Source organism: Zonotrichia albicollis, chromosome 16 (assembly GCF_047830755.1).
Source record: "Zonotrichia albicollis isolate bZonAlb1 chromosome 16, bZonAlb1.hap1, whole genome shotgun sequence".
Taxonomy (NCBI): Eukaryota; Metazoa; Chordata; class Aves; order Passeriformes; family Passerellidae; genus Zonotrichia; species Zonotrichia albicollis.
In genome coordinates this window covers 15,591,769-15,611,168 of record NC_133834.1, presented here as the reverse complement: position 1 = coordinate 15,611,168, position 19,400 = coordinate 15,591,769, and the positions used below count along the sequence as shown (strand labels likewise).

The window sequence follows — 19,400 nt, the reverse complement described above, 5'->3', positions numbered from 1 at the left end:
CTTAGGTTTCAGGAGCCTTTCTTTTTCCATCCCTCCCAACTGCAAGAAGGAGGCTGCTGCCGTCCAAGGGAGGTGACACCCGAGCCCAGACACCAGCCTGCTCCCACAGGAAATGCTCCACCTGATCTCCAGCCCCAAGGTCCCCTTTGAGATGGCTGCCAGCTCCTTCCCCAGCCCTGCTGTGCTCCAGGGCAAGTGCCAGGCTCCTCCTGGAGAGGGAGGGAAGCTGTGGGGGCCTGCCAGGGACCCCGGGATGGCAGAGCTCTCTCCATCCCCAGTGCCCACCAAACCTTCCCCTGCCAGCCTTCCCCAGGGAGCTGAACCAGCTCCAGTCTGTGCCCCAGCTCACGGTGCCCACGGCTTCCCAAGGGTGCCACAGAGGGGGGAAGGAGACACATGGCAGCCCCAGTGGCTCCATCAGGTCTGTCCTGCACATGGCAGTGTCCCATGGAGCAGGGTGGCACTGTCCTGCCACATCCCATTGCCAGGGAATTACTGAGTGTCAGCTCTGTCACCATGAGCCCCATGGGAGCTGTGGGACAAGAGGGACAGGTCTGTCCCTGACAAAAAGCCATGCTCACATCGAGTTCTGCTCTGTAACAACATCCCCCCAAAGTCCCTCCTGCCCCAGCTGAGATCAGCAATGCCCAGCAAGCAGCAAACCCTGCACGAAGGGCTGGGACCTGCAGCAGGACAAGCACACCCTGGGACCACCAGTGCCACATCCCACCACTCTCAGGTCACCCTGGAGAGTGGGCAGCAGCACAGAGCTGAGCCCTGGCTCCATGTGCAGGGACAGCATGGAGCCCTGGCAGTGCTCACTAATGATGGGTGAGCTCAGATGTGACCACTGGGTGCTGATACAGTGATCCCCAGGGCTGTGAGAGCTTTGGGAACTTCCCACAGAGCCCCAGGCATAAGGAATGGGGAAATTGTGAGGTACAAGAGAGCTGGAGAAGGGCTCTGGACAAGGACTTGGAGTGACAGGACACAGGGAATGGCTCCCACTGCCAGAGAGCAGGGATGGATGGGATATTGGGAATGAGGAATTGTTCCCTGGGAGGGTGGGCAGGCCCTGGCACAGGGTGCCCAGAGCAGCTGTGGCTGCCCCTGGATCCCTGGCAGTGCCCAAGGCCAGGCTGGGCAGGGCTTGGAGCAGCCTGGGACAGTGGGAGGTGTCCCTGCCATGGCAAGGGATGGGATGAGCTTTAAGGTCCATCCCAACTCAAAGCCACCTGAAATGCCCTGCTGCAGAGGCCGCGAGCTCAGAGCTCTGGAGAGAGATCAGGGCGGGCAGAGGAGGAGAGGAAGGCTGGATGGAGCAGGAGCAGGACGGGAGGAAGGCTGGATGGAGCAGGAGGGGAGGAAGGCTGGATGGAGCAGGAGCAGGACGGGAGGAAGGCTGCAGCAGCCGGGGAGCAGCAGCAGCAGCGCGGTGCTGCAGAGACCCCTGGCAGCGCTCAGCCGCCACTGCAGCCACGCTCCGGCCCGGCCCCGCACTCAGAGCTCGGTTCCTCACCCCAGAACTGCCTCACAGCCCCCGGTGCTGTATCCAGCACAGCCCGGGCACGCTGCACCTGGAGAGGCTCTGCAGCCGCAGCTGATGGCAGCCGGCACACTCCGAGTGCCACCTCCACACAGCCAGCGGCTCCCAGTCCCGCAGCTGAGCCCACCTGCGTCCCTCTGAGGCACAGCCATGGCCCAAAGGGCTTTTCAGGCACAAGCACCTCCCTGCAGGAATGTGCTTGTAGGGAAAGGGCTCTGAAGGATTTAATCCTCAGGCTGGCAAGGCACTTTCTTCGCTGGCACGCTCCAATTGCACAGGAAAGGCACATGGGGATAGCACCATTAGCTCACAAACCTGGGGCACCCGCCTCCCTCACAGCAAGAGACCCAAAGAGCTGCAGACTGTGGGTCTGAGCTGTAGGAGGACACATCACAACAGCCAGATTTCCTGTCTGAGATCTGGGAAACAACTGCAAGGGGCTGGAGAGGAAGAGCAGAGGAGCACATCTCCCAGGGAAACAAATGAAGGACTGCAGCTGGACTGAGAGGCCCCATGGGCAGCAGGGGATGGGATTTAGTACACCTGATCTGAGCAGTGATCCACCTGGATCCAGGGACCTGCCACCACAAAGCCATCCTTGCGGTAAAGCCCAGAAGAAAGGGAAATCAGGACACAAAACCCAGCAGAGTGTGCACTTTGGGATTAACAGGAAGAGCCCCAGCAGGCAGGACCTGTCCTGCTGGATGCCAAGGGCAGGAAGGGCCTGGGCAGCAGACATGTGGGCACTGCCACCATCACAGCCAGCTGTGGGAAAGGACAACCGGGCAAAGGCAGGTGGAGAAGCTGAAGCTTCCCCTCACACAAACCAGACACTGATCTGGGTTGTGCCAGCACAAGCCCTCATGCTCAGGGGGTTGGAACTAAAAGCATTTGATTTTCCACACAGCTGGAGCATTGCTGGCTGCAGCCCAAAGCATCCCCAGCCCACCCTGCACTGCCAAAAGCCCAGACAGACCCACAGCTCCAGCCCTAAAAATCCTCTGAGTTACATGTAAGGCTCCAGTCCTGCCACGGAGGAGGAATACTCCAGCTCACAAAATAGTGTCTCAGTTATTAAATCACTGTGGTTATTTTCTTTTTTCACACAAACCCCACAAACTAAAGGACACAGTGCACATTTTTGGTGGGTCTCGCTGGTGGAAGCAGAGTAAAATTGGAAGTTGGCAAACGACTCTGCTCTCCTGCTCAGCCCTGCTGCTTTCTGAGCATTTCATGCTTCTTGTGCAGAAATAGAAATGGTAACACATCAGAGGCTGGAAACAGAATCATAGAATAGATTGGATTGGAAGGCCTGTTAAACTCATCCCACCCCTGCCATGGCAGGGACACCTCCCACTGTCCCAGGCTGCTCCCAGCCCTGCCCAGCCTGGCCTTGGGCACTGCCAGGGATCCAGGGGCAGCCACAGCTGCTCTGGGCACCCTGTGCCAGGGCCTGCCCACCCTCACAGGGAACAATTCCCAATTCCCAATATCCCATCCATCCCTGCCCTCTGGCAGTGGGAGCCATTCCCTGTGTCCTGTCCCTCCATCCCTTGTCCCCAGTCCCTCTGCAGCTCTCCTGGAGCCCCTTCAGGCCCTGCCAGGGGCTCTGAGGTGTCCCTGGATCTTCTCCTCTCCAGGTGAGCACCCCCAGCTCTGCCAGCCTGGCTCCAGAGGGGCTCCAGCCCTTGGAGCATCTCTGTGGCCCCCTCTGGACTCTCTCTAGCAGCTCTGCAGATGGGGTCTCCCCTGAGGGGGCAGAATCCCCCCTCTCCTGCTGCCCAGGCCTGGGGGGTTCTGGGCGCACACAGCCGGGGCAGGTCCAACCCTCATCCACCAACATCTCTAAGTCCCACTCAGCACTTCTCTTGCTCCATTCCCTGCCCAGTCTGTGCTTGTGCTTGGCATTGCCCCGAGCTGGGTGCAGGAGGTTGCACTGGGGCTTGCTGAAGCTGCTGCTTGTCTCTCTGCCAGCCTGGGAACGCCCCGTGCTCCACAGCATCATCCCCAGCCCTCGGCAGGTGCATCCCGGCTCTCCTCCCCACAGCAAGGCCAGCAGAGGGAGCAAACACTGCAGGATTGCAGGGAGACCGTGGCGGTTTCTCACTGTTATATTTTAAATGTAGAGGTTATGTCGTGGGAGCTTGCATAAGCTGTTTGGAAAGGTGGTGGAACCCTGGTTACTGAGAATTTCAGACTTTCTGTGCTGCCAGGCAATGACCCCCAGGAGAACTGCACTGACCTGAGGCTGTGGAGAAGCTTCCAGAATGGAATGATAGAACTGGGATTGTGGGTGTGGAGTATGAATAGAAGTGTGTGATTTCACAGGGTGTGTTTCACAGGGTGGGAAACTCAGAGTTTAAGGGTTTAGAATACAGTAATATATATAAAGCAAGATGGAGGTTTTGGGCAGAGGCTGGTCCTTCTTCACCTTCTTCTCCATGGGTTTGGGTGGTTTTGTGTAATTGGATAAAAAAGTCTGCATTTCGGGCCATGGGTGGTTGGTTATTGTATAAAAAGTGAAAACAGTTTAGGTGTCATTTTCTTAATTGGACAGTTTATCCTTAAAAGGCCTTGTGAAGAGAGAGAGATGGGGCTCCATTTATAGTTTGTTAAAGTGAAGTGCTGCAGAACTCAGGGTTTGTGAGACTGTGACAGAGATAAGACCTAACAAACATCTGAGTCCCAACATGAAATATCATCTGACACATTTAATCCTGACCCTGGCAAAAAGAAGATAAAAACTCAACAGAAAGGCCCAGGTTAGGAGCAAAGCCAGGCTGCATGTTTTCTTGGGAAATGACACATCAGTCTCACTAGCATCCACCCTGCAATGACAGCACTGAAATCAAACCCCAAGTCTGGTCCTCAGCAACAAACCCCTTCCAGTTTCAAGCTCAGGATCCCACATCTTCTGGGTGTCAATTTTAGATTCCTGTGCCTTGAACTTTCCCAGCACTGGGCCCACCTCTCACAGCAAACAGAGGCCTCACCCACCCCAGCTCATTCTCACTGTCACAGCCACTGGTCCCAGCCTGGCTTTGACCAAGTGGGAGGTGTGACACTGTCCCCAGCCCCAGCAGAACCCCTCTGTACCAGCACGGCCCACAACATTCCCCACAAACTGCTCTTCTGCTTCCTAATTCCTCCCACAGGAGACATCTCCCTTTGTGTGGGAATGCTGTGCTCCCCCTGAGGCAGCCCTGCTTTCCTACAGGCACCACAAAGCACCAGCTGGGACGTCACAAGCTGCTGTTGTAAATAAAACCACGCTCACCAGAGAAATGAGCCGGCTACGTTTGGGTTTCGAGCTTTGCTGTGCCTGTTCACTCCCACACTAATTTGCACTGTGGGGTGATTCACAGGGAGCCTCTTCCCAGCTCCCAGGGACTGCTCTCCAGGGAATGAGTCTCTCTCTGGCTCCAGTAACACGTTATTTATCAGGTTTGGGTTTTTCTGTGGAGCACTCTGTGAACAAGTCAGCAAGTGAGCAATGTGGGGAGGAGAGGCTGGGCACAGGAGTGATGCACAGAGCTCAAACATCACCTGCCTTTGCAATTACCTCCCTCAGGCAGCCACTGCCACTCTGCTCTGGGAGCTGGGGCAGTCTGTGTGGAGCTCCGGGATGACCCTCATGGCTCTGCTCCACCTCCTCACCAAGCACAGCTGACCTGCTCTCACATGGTCATTTTATCAACACAGAGCAGCTGTGGCTGCCCCTGGACCCCTGGAAGTGTCCAAGGCCAGGGCTTGGACAGGGCTTGGAGCAATCTGGAGTAGTGGAAGGTCTCCCCATGGCAGGGGTTGGGATGAGATAGTTTTTAGGGTTCCTTTCAAACCAAACTACCCTAAGATTATATGATTCTATGACTCTGTTTTTATATATGGATTTATTTTTATCACACTGAACTCCAGACACAGCCAGGAATCTTCTGTCAGCTTGCTGATCCCTTCTGAAATCGGGTATGGGAGTGCATGGTTAGCAGTGTCAGAACAGAACCCAGTAAAATACAGCAAGGAGAGAGGCACCACCAGCACAGAGAGAGTGGGATTCCACTGGAGCAGAGGGATCATGGCAGGGTGACATGGCCTTGCTGTCACCATAAGCATCACCCCAGAGAGGTCTCCTGGCTGCAGCCAGCAGACTTGGAGAGGTCCCTGCACACTTAGGAATGAGACCAAACCCTTGGGATAACGCACAGATGGGCTCTACCAAGGTCCTACCTTGGCTCCAGCTCGTGTGGCACCCAGAACTCAGAGCAGGATACTCACACCCATGGACTGGTGCTGCTCTGGGGTAAGGCAGCTTCTGCCCTCCTCAACATCCCTGCAGTGACCAGCAGGGTGACCAGCAGGGACAGGAGGCATTTCTGGGTTGATCATTATTCACTGGAATAGGAAAACCTGGGCAGGTACCTGCCAGCTGGTGCCAGCCCAGCACTGTCAGTGACTCCAGTGAGCACCAGGTGTGACCAGGTCTGTGCCACACAGTGACTTCCTCCCCTCACTGCCTCCCTCCCCAGGCTCTGCTATCCCAATCCACCTTGTCTCTGCCATCATTGCTTTGTCAGGCAGGGATTTCCTCTGCTCAACTCATCTGTAGAACTCCCAAGACAAACAGAGTCTAAGTGTTTCCTGCAGGGCAGAGACATTTCATATCAGAATCACTGCATGGAAAAACACCATACACAAATAATAATAATTAAAAAATAAATTAGTGCATGAGAGTACGGAGTAAAATTAATTAGTGCAGAGGCAGGAAAGCAATACAACCCCGAGTCACCTACTTGAAACCTGCAGGAACTGCAGTGAGCAGAAGTGTCTGGGCAGCTGGGGCAGCACCAGGGATGCCATGGCAATGCCAAGGGCTGCTCTCCTCCATCTCCCCTGCACAAACTGGTGACTCCTCTGCAATGCTCAGAGAGCAGCACATCATCTCAGAGCAGCAGAGGGGTCAGGGCAGAGACCTCAAACCAAGCTGGCTCAGCATGTGGGACCCTGGGCACTGCTGGCTCCTCCTCAGAGGCAGCAGGGTCTGTGCCATAACACCACAAAATGAGTGGGCAATGCCAGAACGACTGGCCTAGATACAGAGAACTTGAAATTCCCATGGGGAAAAGGGAAGAGCACAATTCCCTCAGAGCCCTGCTGCAATCTGCACTGACTGTCCCAGCAACCACCACAGAGAGTGACTCAGCCCTGCTGACCTCTTTTAATGCTCCATAAGGTTAATGCTGAGTTTAACAGGGTTAATTCTGCCTTTAATGACCAGTTTTCCAGTGAAGGCAAGGAGATCAGCACAATCTGTAACTCAGCCATGTCTCACTTCACTCCCCAGCAAGGGACACTGCAGAAGGTCCCATCCCTGCTCCTGCTGCCCATCTCAAGAGCCAGCTGGGCACAAAACCAAAACAATCCCTTGGCCATCACCAAGTGACCCCAAACAACATGCCCAAGGTCTCAGAGCACAGTCCCAGCCTGTCTCTGTCACAGCTGGAGTGACTGGGACAAGGCAGGGATCCGAGTGAGAGACAGATGTCAAAAGCAATCAGCCGCTCCCCTGTCTCCAGGCAGGAATGCTGACAGCACTGCAGCCCTTGGAGGAGTTAAAAGGAAAAGCTTATTAGAAAGAAAACTCGTTCTGACAATCGCAAAAATTGGAATTCATTTAAAATTCAAATTATGCAAATTCCAGTAATCTGTACGTGCAGATCCATCGCACAGCAGAGTGGGGCTGCAGACAAATGCCACCAGTGACATGGCTGGAGAAATCTCCCCCTCCCCAGTGCTCTGGGAGGCAGGCAGGTGTGCTGGCCTCAGGCAGGCAGGGGAGGAGAGGCTGCTCTGGGGCCAGGCTGGATTTGCAGGTGCTCCCTCTGCACTGAAGATGCTTCAGCAGCCCTGGCAGCATCTAGCATGTCACAGCCAGGGGAGCAGGGAAGCCATATTCCAGTATTTTCACATAAATTATAGCAAATTCTCCCTTGGACAAGCTCAGGTGCCCATGAGCAGCACAAAGCCTTTGTTAGGCAGCACCTAATCACATGGATGTGAGGTGGTCACACAGCACTGCGTGCATGTGGGCAGCAGGTCTGCCCTGTCACCACCCACCCTGCCCTCTCCCACCCAAAGCCTCAAGAGCCTCCCCTCTCTCAGCAATTCCCAAAATTCTATTTTTGAGGAAACTGAAAACCAACCCAAACAGCTGCAAAGGTGGCTCAGATTGTCAGCACAGAAAGAGCAAAGCCAGAAATCCTCATTACAGGCTGGGGAAGTGCAACAGCCCAGAAAAATGAATCCAGATTCTTCCTAAAAGATGGGCCACTGTGATATGGTAAATCATGCTCCCTCCTGTGGGTGCTGTGCCATGCATGAGGAGAGCAGATCCCACCTGGCAGTGATTCCCTTTCAGCCAGGGCTGGGCAGAGCCGGTGGCACACAGGGCCAGGGCACAACACGAGCCCAGGGAAGCTGCAACACCTCCAGCACAGAGATGGAAACTAACTAACCCAGCCATGGGAGCACACAGAGCCCACAACTTTCCTTGGAAATCATTTCCCCAGCTTGGCAGGATCTCTGCTTTGAACTTACAAACCTGGCTGTGGGCTGTGTTGGGAATGATGGTCCTGTCCTGGCCCAATCCTCAGCCAGTTCACCTTCCTCCACACTTTCTGCCAGTTCACCTTTCTCCACACTTTCTGCCAGCTCACCTTCCTCCACACTTTCTGCCACTGCTGAAGGGCCCTCTGGAAACCCTTTCCAAGTAGGATGAGTCTGCTTTTCTCAGCAGGTCTCACAAGGTCAGAGCCCATGGCTGAGTCTACAGCAACAGCTTTTACGCTGGAAGGAGCCAGGAATTATTTAGCAAGGAAAAAACCCCACATCCCACAGAAAACCTGCTCTCTTCCTTGACAGCCAGCCAGCTCTGTGGGTACACCAAGGAAAGCTAAAAAAAAAACCTCAAAACCTGAGTAAGTCAAAGGCCAAATCAAACTGGCCACAGACAGCACAGAGAGGTGCTGGCATGGCACTGAGCAGGGAGGGACAGGGGCTGCTCCACAGGAAGGGCAGAACCCAGCTCTCTGCAGGTACTAGGACACTGTGCTTAAAACCCAAGTGCCTCCACACCTTTTGTCACCATCTCCACTGCAGCACAGAGGCTATGGGGAACAGGTCCCACAGCGACACTGAAAAACATCCCTGACAGACAATGGTCCCCAACATCTCAGTGCCCTCATGTCCCTCCTGGCTACAGCTTGGAGCCACAGATCCAGGCAGACAGAAAAAGCAGACAGTTCCTTACCCCACAGCAGGGCCGCCTCATCTTAAACATCTCCAGCATCTTTCAGCAGCTCATCAGGTGCCCCATCCTGCTTGTGCTCATCACCATCCCTGAGGTTTCAAGAGCTTCCTGAGCCCGAGGCAGCAGTTCCCACAGAGAAGGTTCACTGGCAGTGCTGGGACTGTGACAGCTTCCACAGACTCACCCACAGCCCTCACTGCTGGCCCCAGCACGCTCCGAGACCAGAGGTGCCCTCCCAGGGCAGAAGCAGTGGCTACATCCAACAATGCAGGCACAAGAGGGAGGGTGAGCTCCCAGACCCACACACACTGCCCAAGTGCACCAGGAGAAACCCCCAGTGTGACCCCAGAGGGACCAGCCCTTCCCCTGGGGCAGAGGAAGCCTGTGCACAGCTTGGGGCAGGTGAGCTGTGCAGCCTCAGCCCATTCCCTGCTCCATGCCCATTGTACTGGCTCTCTCAGCCATTGCCAATCAACACCGAGTGCTTCTCATCCCCGCGGCACCTGAGCCCTCATTACAACCCCGAGCCACTAACAAGGCGGGGGAGGGACACCCGAGCCGCGGGGTTCGGTGTCTCTGCGAAAGAGAAGAGGCAGAGCCCATTAAACATTGATCAGAGGCTGCCACAGCTGCGGTGCAGCCCTGGCGCATCCCTGCTGTCCGGCCACCAGGAGCTCCCGAGGGCCAGGGGGCTCCTTGCTGCCCCAAGGATTCGGTGCTGGCTCCTTGCTGCGCCAGCCCCTCACTGCTGGCCCCTGACAAACCTCTGGAAAGGTGCAGTTCCTCACAGACACGAATCCGAGGACAGGAAAACTCATTTCCTCCTTTCAGCCTGGTTCCATGCTTTGCACAGCAGTGCCCGGAGTCCAGGCCCTTGTCCCCCCTCACCCAGCAGCCACCCTGAGCCCTCAGAGCCAGGAGGACAGGACCCCAGGAGAGGGGCTCTGTCACGGGCTGGGCAAAGCCGAGCTGCCACCACCATCTGCTCCACCACTCTGGAGCAGCCTCTCTTTCTGTTGTTTTACTCATGCTGGGCACAGAAATAGCTCTCCAAGATGTCAGTGTGTTTGGGAACCGCGCACGGGGCCGATACTCACGAACTGCCGCCGCAGCTTGGTCCTGACGCGCTCGGCCTTGCTCTCGGCCGGGTGCACGGCGTAGCTCAGCGAGCCCAGGTGGTTGTCCACGGACAGGCTCTTCCTCATGTAGAAGGAGCGCGTGCGGAAGTAGCTGAACGGGGCGTCCTCCACGGCCGTGCCCAGCTGGGGGGCCCTGGGCGGCTCCGAGCAGTCATCCTCCAGCCGCCAGGCCTCCCCTGCCCGGGAGAAGGAGATGTGTCCCCATCAGAGCGTGATCAGACCTGTCCTACCCCCTGAAACAGCTCTGGGGATGCCCAGTGGGTATCCCTGGACCCCCTCTGGCTGTCCCACATCCATCCCACCCCATCCCATGGGGTACAGGCACTGGGAACTTACTCAGATGGCATCTCCCTCCCACAAATCCCCACATACCCCCTGCCCCAGACAACAGCCCTGCACTCAACTGCCCACCCAGGTATGCACAGCCCCCACCATCTCCTGGCAGGAATCAGCCAAATACAGTTAGAATCATGGAATGCTTTTTGCTGGAAGGAAGCTTAAAGCTCATCTCGTTCCAACCCCCTGCCATGGGCAGGGACACATTGCACTTCATCAGGTTGCTCCAGCCCTGGTCCAACCTGGCCTTCAAGTTTTGCTTTGTGAATGAGAAAAATGAGGCATCAATAAGTGTTAAAAATGACAAAAGAATTTACTGCCATCTTCTCCTACAGAAAAAACACCCCAAAACACTTTATGGCACAGCCAGCAGCAAATCAAGAGCCCCATGAAGGACAGAAGCCAGATCTCCCTTCTCCACCTGCCCGTCACCAGCAGCAACAGGATGCAGCAGTGCAGGGCTGAGAGCCCCAGGGACAAACCTCACTAACACTGCCACAGTGGTGACAGCTGGCACCACGCAGGGCTGGTGATCCCAGGGCAGGACTGGCCACTGCAACAAAAGGGAAAAACCAACACAACAACAGAAGATGTCTCCAGAATATCACTGCTGCACTCTTTTCCCTTCGGCTCAGATTGTCGCCTGCTTTTTGTTGCCAATCTCCTCTTTACATCTGGAGCTTGCCCTCCCTCCTCCCCTCAGCCAAAATCACTGCTCAAGCCATGACAAACAATCAATAAAAGCCTCAATCTTGAAACCTTCTCAATTATTAGCCCAAAAGGGCATCTCACAGGACTGCCTCCAGGGGCTCTTACCCTTCTGCAGCCTCTTACCAAGGCAACATCCTTCGCCTCTCATTGCTGAAAAACCCAGCACCTTCGAGCATGAACAACCATGATCCTGCTACACCAGGGCTGAGGAGCAAAAAACACTTCTGGGGTTTAAAGCAGATAATGGCCCTAAGCCCCGGTTCAGCAGCGCAGTCCAGTTTACCCAGCAAGGCTGTGGGGTTTACATGGAACATAGTGAGACACAGGCTAGACTCCAAGCCACCAGAAGAGGAACCACCTACACAGACTGCCAGAGGGCAAGATTAGATGGGATATTGGGAAGGAATTGTTCCTTGTGAGGGTGGGGAGGCCCTGGCACAGGGTGCCCAGAGAAGCTGTGGCTGCCCATGGATCCCTGGAAGTGTGCAAAGCCAGGCTGGATGGAGCTTGGAGCAGCCTGGGATGGTGGGAGGTGTCTCTGCTCAGGACAGGGCATGGAACAAGATGACCTTGAAGGTCCCTTCCAACTCAAACCCAAACCATTCCATGAAAGAGGCAACCCAGAGCACAGCACTCCGAGCATCGTGTAGATTTTTTCTCCCCTAGTTTCAATTTAATAAGCTGCTGCTGCTCCTCTCCAAATGTCACCTCACACAACACAGGAACTGCTGTTTGAAAGCTGTGATTATTCCATGCACAAACACGTCAATCGGAGGCAGATCCAGGCTGCCATTGTGAGACAGCATCGCTCTGGGAGCGCAGCAGGAACACTGACACACCAGAGGCAGGGGACACGCAGGGAAACCGCACATGAAAGGAGAACCTGCTCTCGTGCTCACTTGAGATGTCCCAGCCACTGCCTGTGCCACCTGTGTCCTCAAGACTGTCCCCTCCCAGCCCCAGAGCTCACCCAGACACAGCCCCCACTGCTCTGCTGCCCTGAGCAAGGGAGGGCCAAGGCCAGGTGGTGAATGAGGGAAAGGATTCACCTGCTGTACCCACCTGCTCCTCTGTGCAGGGCACCTCACCCAGGGACGAGGAGCTGGGTTTCAAATCCTACAGAACAGCTGTGCCACATCTGCTCTCCCTGATCCCAGCTCCCCAAGGATTTTTGCAGCTTTTGGTCTTGTCTCTCATCTGCAGGAGCTGAGTTCTCCAGCAGGAGCTGGACCAGAGGCAGCTGCTCCCTGGCCTGCCTAAGGGGTGATCCTCACCAAACTGGGTCCTTCCTCCCTGCATGGAGGGAGCCACCACAGGACCTTGTCTATCCCAAAATGCTTTTCTACCTGCTAAAGGAGCTTGTTCTGACTGCTACCAAACAAGTAAATCAATGATCAAGCCCAGAATGGCCAGAAGGGGAAGATCAAGAAGTCAGAGAATCAAAGACTGGTTTGGGCTGGAAGGGAAATAAAAGCTCATCTCGTTCCAACCCCTGCCACAGGCAGGGATGTCACTCACTAGATCAGGTGGCTCAGGACCCCATCCAACCTGGAGAGAAAATGCCAGGAACAGAAGCAAACCCATAGACTGGAGGCCAAAAATCGTCATGCTCTTGTGTCTTGGAGCTGCTCACCCCTCTGCCACTCAGAGCTGTGCCCTCAACATCAGCACCTCTGGAAGATCTCCTGACCATCTCCTGCAACAACAATTCCTGAAAACCCTTTTTTCTCTCTGAATTTGAGGTGCTGGGGAGGACACACATCAAAGGATGGAGGGAACAGCAAGGACAGAGACCCGATGCCTCTCCAGTACATCCTCTACAAGTAGAAGAAAAATTAATTCCAGGGTCCTGGTCTAAGCTCAAATCCAGCTGCTTCCTTGTGGCTTCTTTATTTTCCTCCCATGGGCACAATTCCCACAATAAACTCACACCAGCCATGCTATGAGTTAACTTCTTCCCAGATCCACAGCAGGGCATGGAGCCAGCTCCTGAAGAGCTCTGCATGTTCCTGACAGACAAGGGAGAGTGGAGGCAGGGAAGTGCTCCAGAGTGGTCTGCTCCTTCCAGGTGCCAGAGGAGGGAACTGCAAGGGACCAGGCATGTAAACCATGCAGAGTTTCTGTGCAGGCTGCAGCTCAGGGCTGCTGCAGTGCTCAAAGGCTGAGAAGAAGCCCCTGCCTGATGTAGAAGGAAGAGGTGAGAGAGCAAAAGGAGGGCTATTCCTCAGTCCCACTCCTAAATCTCCACACTGGAACAAGGGATAAGAAGCAACAAGCAGATCATCGCTCTGTGCCACCAGCATGTGTGAGACCTCCTGGCAGAGTGCAGTGTGACACCCAAGGGACAATGGCTTGGACAAGGCAGGCACTGTCCCCTGTCCAGTCAAGCCCCCTTTGTGTTTGTCTTTCCCTCTCCAGGGCTTGGAGACATAAGGATGTGGGGTTAATACTGGAGCTGTTTCAGGCTGTTTCAGTTGAAGGATATAGGATGGGGAGGAGGAGCTCACAGCCTGTCCAGTTGACCCCAGTACTGTTATGGGTGTCCTGCAGGGAAAAACAAAACCAGACCAGCAGGAAACCCAGACCTGCTGACCAGCCCAGCCAGTTCCTGAGCTCATGGAATGAGGTGGAAGGTTGTTTCGAAGGGAAAGAAGGGCTCTGGGAGGCTCAGCAGCCACGGGCTCAGCTCTTCTGCCCATCTTCAGGGTCCCAGCTCCCCCCCAGGCACCTTGGTGTCCTCACAAGGACCTGCAGGGGAGCTGTGGTTCCACAGCAAGACATCCTCCTGTGACCTCCTGTCAAGTGCCAGAGCACATCCCTCCTCCAGTGCTGACACACTGGAACCATGGGACACAAAGGAAAAGGCTGAGGAACACGTCCCAGTGGTCACATGAGGATGTCACATCTCATCCATGCCAGACACAATCACATCTTCCATCTTGCTTGGTGATTCCTCTGCTCATGGCCCCCAGAACAGCACTGAGCAGAGTGCAGTTCCTCTCCACAGCCATGAACACCTGAAGATGAGTTCATCACCTCTCTGAAGGACAGCCCTTCTCCTACCATGTCCCTGTGCATGAGCCCCTTCTGAGCTGGTTTTGGTCCTGTGTCCCCCCACCTTCAATGGGGGGTGGTAGTACCTGCTCACAGCAAATCCACCACTTCTTTAGGGAAAGGACCTTATCCAAGAGGGATGAAATGGTTTGGGTTGGAAGGGACCTTAAAGCACATCTCATTCCAGCCCCTGCCATGGGCAGGTACACCTTCCACTATCCCAGGCTGCTCCAAGCCCTGTCCATCCTGGCCTTGGACAGTTCCAGGGATCCATGGGCAGCCATAGCTTTCTGGGGACCCTGTTCCAACTTCTCTCCATCCTGATGCCCAGCAGCCCAGCTCTTGCTCATAAATCCTTACAGGAATCCTGCATTCCTGGTCAGCTTCCCAGGGCTTGTTAACCTTCAGCACCACATGCTGCTCCATTCCCTTTGTGCTGTCCAAATGTCCTACCCTGCCAGCAGTGGCATCTCTTCTTTTTCTGCTCCGGGACATCATCCTGACAGCCTTCATAAGTAAATAATTAGCAGTTTCTAATTGAGCCAGCAAAACAAAGTGGGAGAATCTGGACTGAAAACAACACACTCACTCATCCACTGCTCTGGCTGTGGAGGGAGCCCTCCAGTCTCCAAGGGTTTTCCTACTCCTGCTCCTCTTGGCACCCCTGGCCCCTTCCAGCCATGAGCAAAGGAAGATCTCAGACACTTCTTAGGTGCACTCAGAGTTTCCATGATTCCTGCTGTGCAGGAAGGGTGTGCATGGGGTTTGCTCCAGGACAGTTGTTCCAAGGAGCACGAGCCTGTCTGCACTCCCAGGACAGCAGGAGTCTGCAGCAGGAGGTGAGGTGTTTGCAGTGGGGCTGACCCACAGGGCAACATCACCCCACAGTCTCACCCCAGCCTCCCACTCCCGTCCTTCAGCTCCAGCACAGCTCCCTGGAGGCACCAACAGAGCAAATGGGGACCTGCAGGTGTGCAAGGGAGCTCTGGATGCCATGTCCTTCGTGGTGAAGGCTACACAGCCTTCCCACAGGTTTCCATCCATTCCAAGACCCACTCTAACAATTTGATGGGCTGAAGGAAAACCCCCAGGTCCCACACATGGCAGCAGTGGCTCAGGTGCTGCAGGACACCCAGGAACTCTGTCACGACAGGAGTGGCAGGATGGGCTCAGCCATGTGCAGAGATCTGCTCTGTGCACAACTTTTGGGAGAATTAGTAGTATCAGGAAATGAAATGTAGCATGCAAAGCATCAAAATTAATCCAGGGTTTGGACAGCTGCTCTGCTGAGCAACACAGGGATCCGACTGTGAGAGGGATAATTTAAAAAACCCCATTAAAATAAAAAAATCCAAGGGTGCTGTTTGAAGGGAGCTGTTTTATAAGGGTTTTATTCAGCACTGGACTGTCAGCCCTGGCTTCCAGGCTTTATCTTTGTTTCAGTGTTAATAATCCCCCTTCCCATCACTTTTATGGTCCCAGCGTGATTCTGCTGGCACCAAAAGCACTGAAACACTTTGGCCATCAGCAGCTTTGCCAATAAACTTGCTCAGAGCAGCTGGCCCAGCAATATTAGTATTTCATCAGGATCAGCATGAGAGTAGAAGAACATTATAAAAATCCTTAGGGCTGCCCAAACACCAAAACACAGCGCTAGGCTGGGAGCATTTGCAAATTTCCAAGGCCAGGGCTGTGGGAAGAGCACAGTCATGATGTTCCTGCCACTGCTCCTGGTGCAGACCAGCTACAAGTGAAATAAGACAGAGGCACCTAGGCCTGGGCACTGGACAAGGAGGCCCCAGGGTGGTGGCTCACCCCAGCACCCTCAGGCAGAAGGCTCCAAGCATCACCCCTCCACCTCGGGTGGCTTCCAACAACCTGCTCTTCTTTTTCACCAGCATTATATGAAGGATGGGGAGGTTTAAGTATCAAGCACAAAGAAAGTCTCAACCAGGGGCAAAACCCCCAAAAGTTCACCAAGAAGTGCTATTTTGAGAGCAGAATAAACTCCAGGTGGGCTGGAGTGGGGTCTGTACCCCTGGAGAAGCGGGGAAGCTTGGCTGGGATCCCGTAGGCACAGAGGGGCGGGCACACTCACCGGCAGAAGGCACCGTGCAGCCTTTCTGGTGCTCGGAGGCCGAGTGCTTCTGGTAGGGCTTCTGCTCCGGCATCTCGTCCCGGTAGGCGGCGGGCTCGAGCAGGGGCAGCCGGCTCAGCACCGGGGACTGCGGGATGCTGGGCAGCGTCCGCGACTTGCCCAGGAGCGGCCGCTGCAGCTTCCTGTCCAGGGACCTGCGGGGACACGGCGGGACAGGCCGTCAGGAGGTGGGACAGGATACGGGACACGGCGGGACAGGCATTAAGGAGGGGGGACGGGACACGGGACACGGCGGGACAGGGCCTCAGGAGGTGGGACAGGACACAGGACACAGCGGGACAGGCATTCAGTAGATGGGACAGGACACGGGACACGGCGGGACAGGGCCTCAGGAGGTGGGACAGGACACGGGACACGGCGGGACAGGGCCTCAGGAGGTGGGACGGGACACGGGACAGGGCTTCAGCAGCTGCCATGGGATACAGCACAAGGGCCTTCAGCAGCTGGGACAGACAGGACACAGGACAGGTGTGTTCAGCAGCTGGGACAGGACGCTGGACACAGGACATAGGACAGGGGCCTTCAGCAGCTGCCATGGGACACAGGACACAGATACAGGACACAGGACAGGGCCTTCAGCAGCTGGGATAGGACACAGGCCTTTCAGGAGGTGGGATGGGACACAGGACACAGGGCTTTCAGGGGGTGGGATGGGACACAGGGCTTTCAGGGGGTGGGAGGGGTCCCTCAGGCCAGGACCCCTCTGTGACACACACACAGCCCCTGGCTGAGCATAGCTATGCCCTTCATGGAATCATGGAATTGTTCAGGTTGTGAAAGCCCTCCAGGATCAGTAAGTCCAACCCTTACCCCAGCACTAAACCATGCCCCTAAGTGCCACATGCACAGGTCTTTTCAACACTTCTGGGAACAGTGACTCCACCATTGCCCTGGGCAGCTGTTCCATGAAGAAATTTTCCCCAAGATCCAATCTGACCCTCCCCTAGCACAGCTTGAGGCCGTTCCCTCTTGTCCTGTCCCTGTTCCCTGGGAGCAGAGCCCGGCCCCCCCGGCTGTCCCCTCCTGTCAGGAGCTGTGCAGAGCCACAAGGTCCCCCCTGAGCCTCCTTTTCTCCAGGCTGAGCCCGTCCCAGCTCCCTCAGCCCCTCCTGGTGCTCCTGACCCTTCCCAGCTCTGTTCCCTTCCCTGGACACGCTCCAGCCCCTCCATGTCTGTCTTGTCATGAGGACCCAGAACTTCCCCCAGCACTGGAGGTGCCCCAGCAGTGCCCAGCACAGGGATGTCACTGCCCTGGGGCTGTGGCCACACCATGGCTGGTGCAGGCCAGGTGCCACTGGCCTCTAGCCCACCTGGCTCAGCACCACACTGCACCCTCTGTTAGCAAAGCTGCTGCTGTGCCAGTGAAGCCTTCTCCCCTGGCCACTGTAATTAGGATTAGCATCCTGAGCTGCAAGGCACAACCAGCACAAAAAGAATTCAAGACCCCAGCCCACCTCAAAACTCCCAGATAATCTGAATTAACCAAATAAAGAAACCAGAGGGTTCAAGACTGAAGGGATAAAAAATTCCTTTGAGACAGTGAAACCCCCATTAAACATCATCCACAGCACCAGAAAGGGATTTGAGGTAGAAAACAGGACACTGAACAGGTACTAGGAAGGTTCCACAATCCAGAAAGCCAGACTCACACAGAAGGGACTGCAGAGGTCCTCAGGGTGTCGTGGAACATGCAGAAACATAAATTCAATGTCTCTGCGAGGTCAAAACTCAACTGAGTTTGATGCTGGGGCTGCCAACCTGCCAGGGTGAGCAGGACACAGCCCACGTGTCAGGGTGACCACGCACAGCCACAGTCCCAAAGCCCAGGGGCAGCCCAGGGCCACAGGAGGCTCCTCAGGTGCCCTGCTGGGGATGACACCAGCCCCAGCAGCGCTCCAAGGAACCCAGAAATGCCATAGAAAGGAGCAGAGCCCAGCCCTGCTGTGGGGTGTCCTGGGCTGAGATTACCCCAAGGCTGTCCCTTGTCCCCTGCTCTCACAGAGCCCACAGCTGAGCCCAAATGAGCTCCCCAGGACACCCCAAGGCTGTTCCAGAACCACAGAATGCTTTGGGTTGGAAAGGACCTTAGAGATGATATTCCAACGCCCTGCCATGAGCAAATCTCATAATGAACGGTACAGATCATTCAAATTTCCATCTAAAACACAATTCTTCACTGCTTATGCTCATTTGTTCTTGTGCCAATATTAACCTTTAGCTTAAATAATTATCCCCCCTCTACGGTGTTTGCTCCCATGATTAATTTCCATTATAATGAAGTCCCAGCCCCTTTCTGCCTGCCTTTTTCAAGGCTGATTAACACAAATTCTTTCAGTCTCCTCTCACAAAATTAGCTTTTATTTCCCCATGGATATTTCCACACCCCTCACTGCCCTCCCTCTCTCTTGGACTCAGCTTTTTCCACCCATTCTGGAGCATCACAGAATCCCAGGATGGTTTAGGTTGGAGGGGACCTTAAAGCCCATCCAGTGCCACCCCCTGCCTTGTCCAGGACAACTTCCACTGTCCCAGGTCACTCCCAGCCCTGCCCAGCCTGGCCTTGGGCACTGCCAGGGATCCAGGGTGGGCACCCTGTGCCAGGGCCTGCCCACCCTCACAGGGAACAATTCCCAATTCCCAATATCCCATCCATCCCAATGGCAGTGGGAGCCATTCCCTGTGTCCTGTCCCTCCATCCCTTATCCCCAGTCCCTCTGCAGCTCTCCTGGAGCCCCTTCAGGCCCTGCCAGGGGCTCTGAGGTGTCCCTGGAGCTTCTCCTCTCCAGGTGAGCACCCCCAGCTCTCCCAGCCTGGCTCCAGAGGGGCTCCAGCCCTGTGATCATGCAGACCTGAGCTCCTGATGCAGACAGCAGGGCAACCCCTCTGCCTCCCTGCACGTTCCACCACTAAATTTTATCCTATTTCATGCTCCAGTGCTCAGAGTCACACAGGCAGAGTCTATCATGCCAAAGCTGCTGACCCTCAGTGCTGGCCTGTCACCGAGATGTTTGTCACAACAGCTCTGCACTCCCATTCCAGACACAGCAGCAGCTCCAGTGGTGCCAGTCTGGTGTCACTCAGGAGGGCAGGCACAGGGCCAGAGTGGTGCCACAGCTGTGCAGGCACCTCCCAGGGACGGTCACACCCAGCCCTG

The 19,400-nt window shown here is 55.4% G+C and overlaps 1 protein-coding gene across 8 annotated transcripts in view; it reads right to left on the bottom strand.

The window, feature by feature from the left end:
• The window catches only part of LOC102073378 (ankyrin repeat and fibronectin type-III domain-containing protein 1), a 241,693-nt gene that overhangs the window by 150,885 nt on the left and 71,408 nt on the right, over positions 1 to 19,400 (bottom strand). For all 8 annotated transcript variants that reach the window (XM_074553160.1, XM_074553158.1, XM_074553159.1 and 5 more), the window contains 2 exons: positions 16,188 to 16,381; positions 9,947 to 10,164 (listed from right to left, as the gene is read on the bottom strand). In XM_074553160.1, coding sequence (XP_074409261.1) covers positions 9,947 to 10,164; positions 16,188 to 16,260 — 291 coding nt within the window. In that variant the 5' untranslated portion in view covers positions 16,261 to 16,381. The remainder of the gene's footprint in view (positions 1 to 9,946; positions 10,165 to 16,187; positions 16,382 to 19,400) is intronic.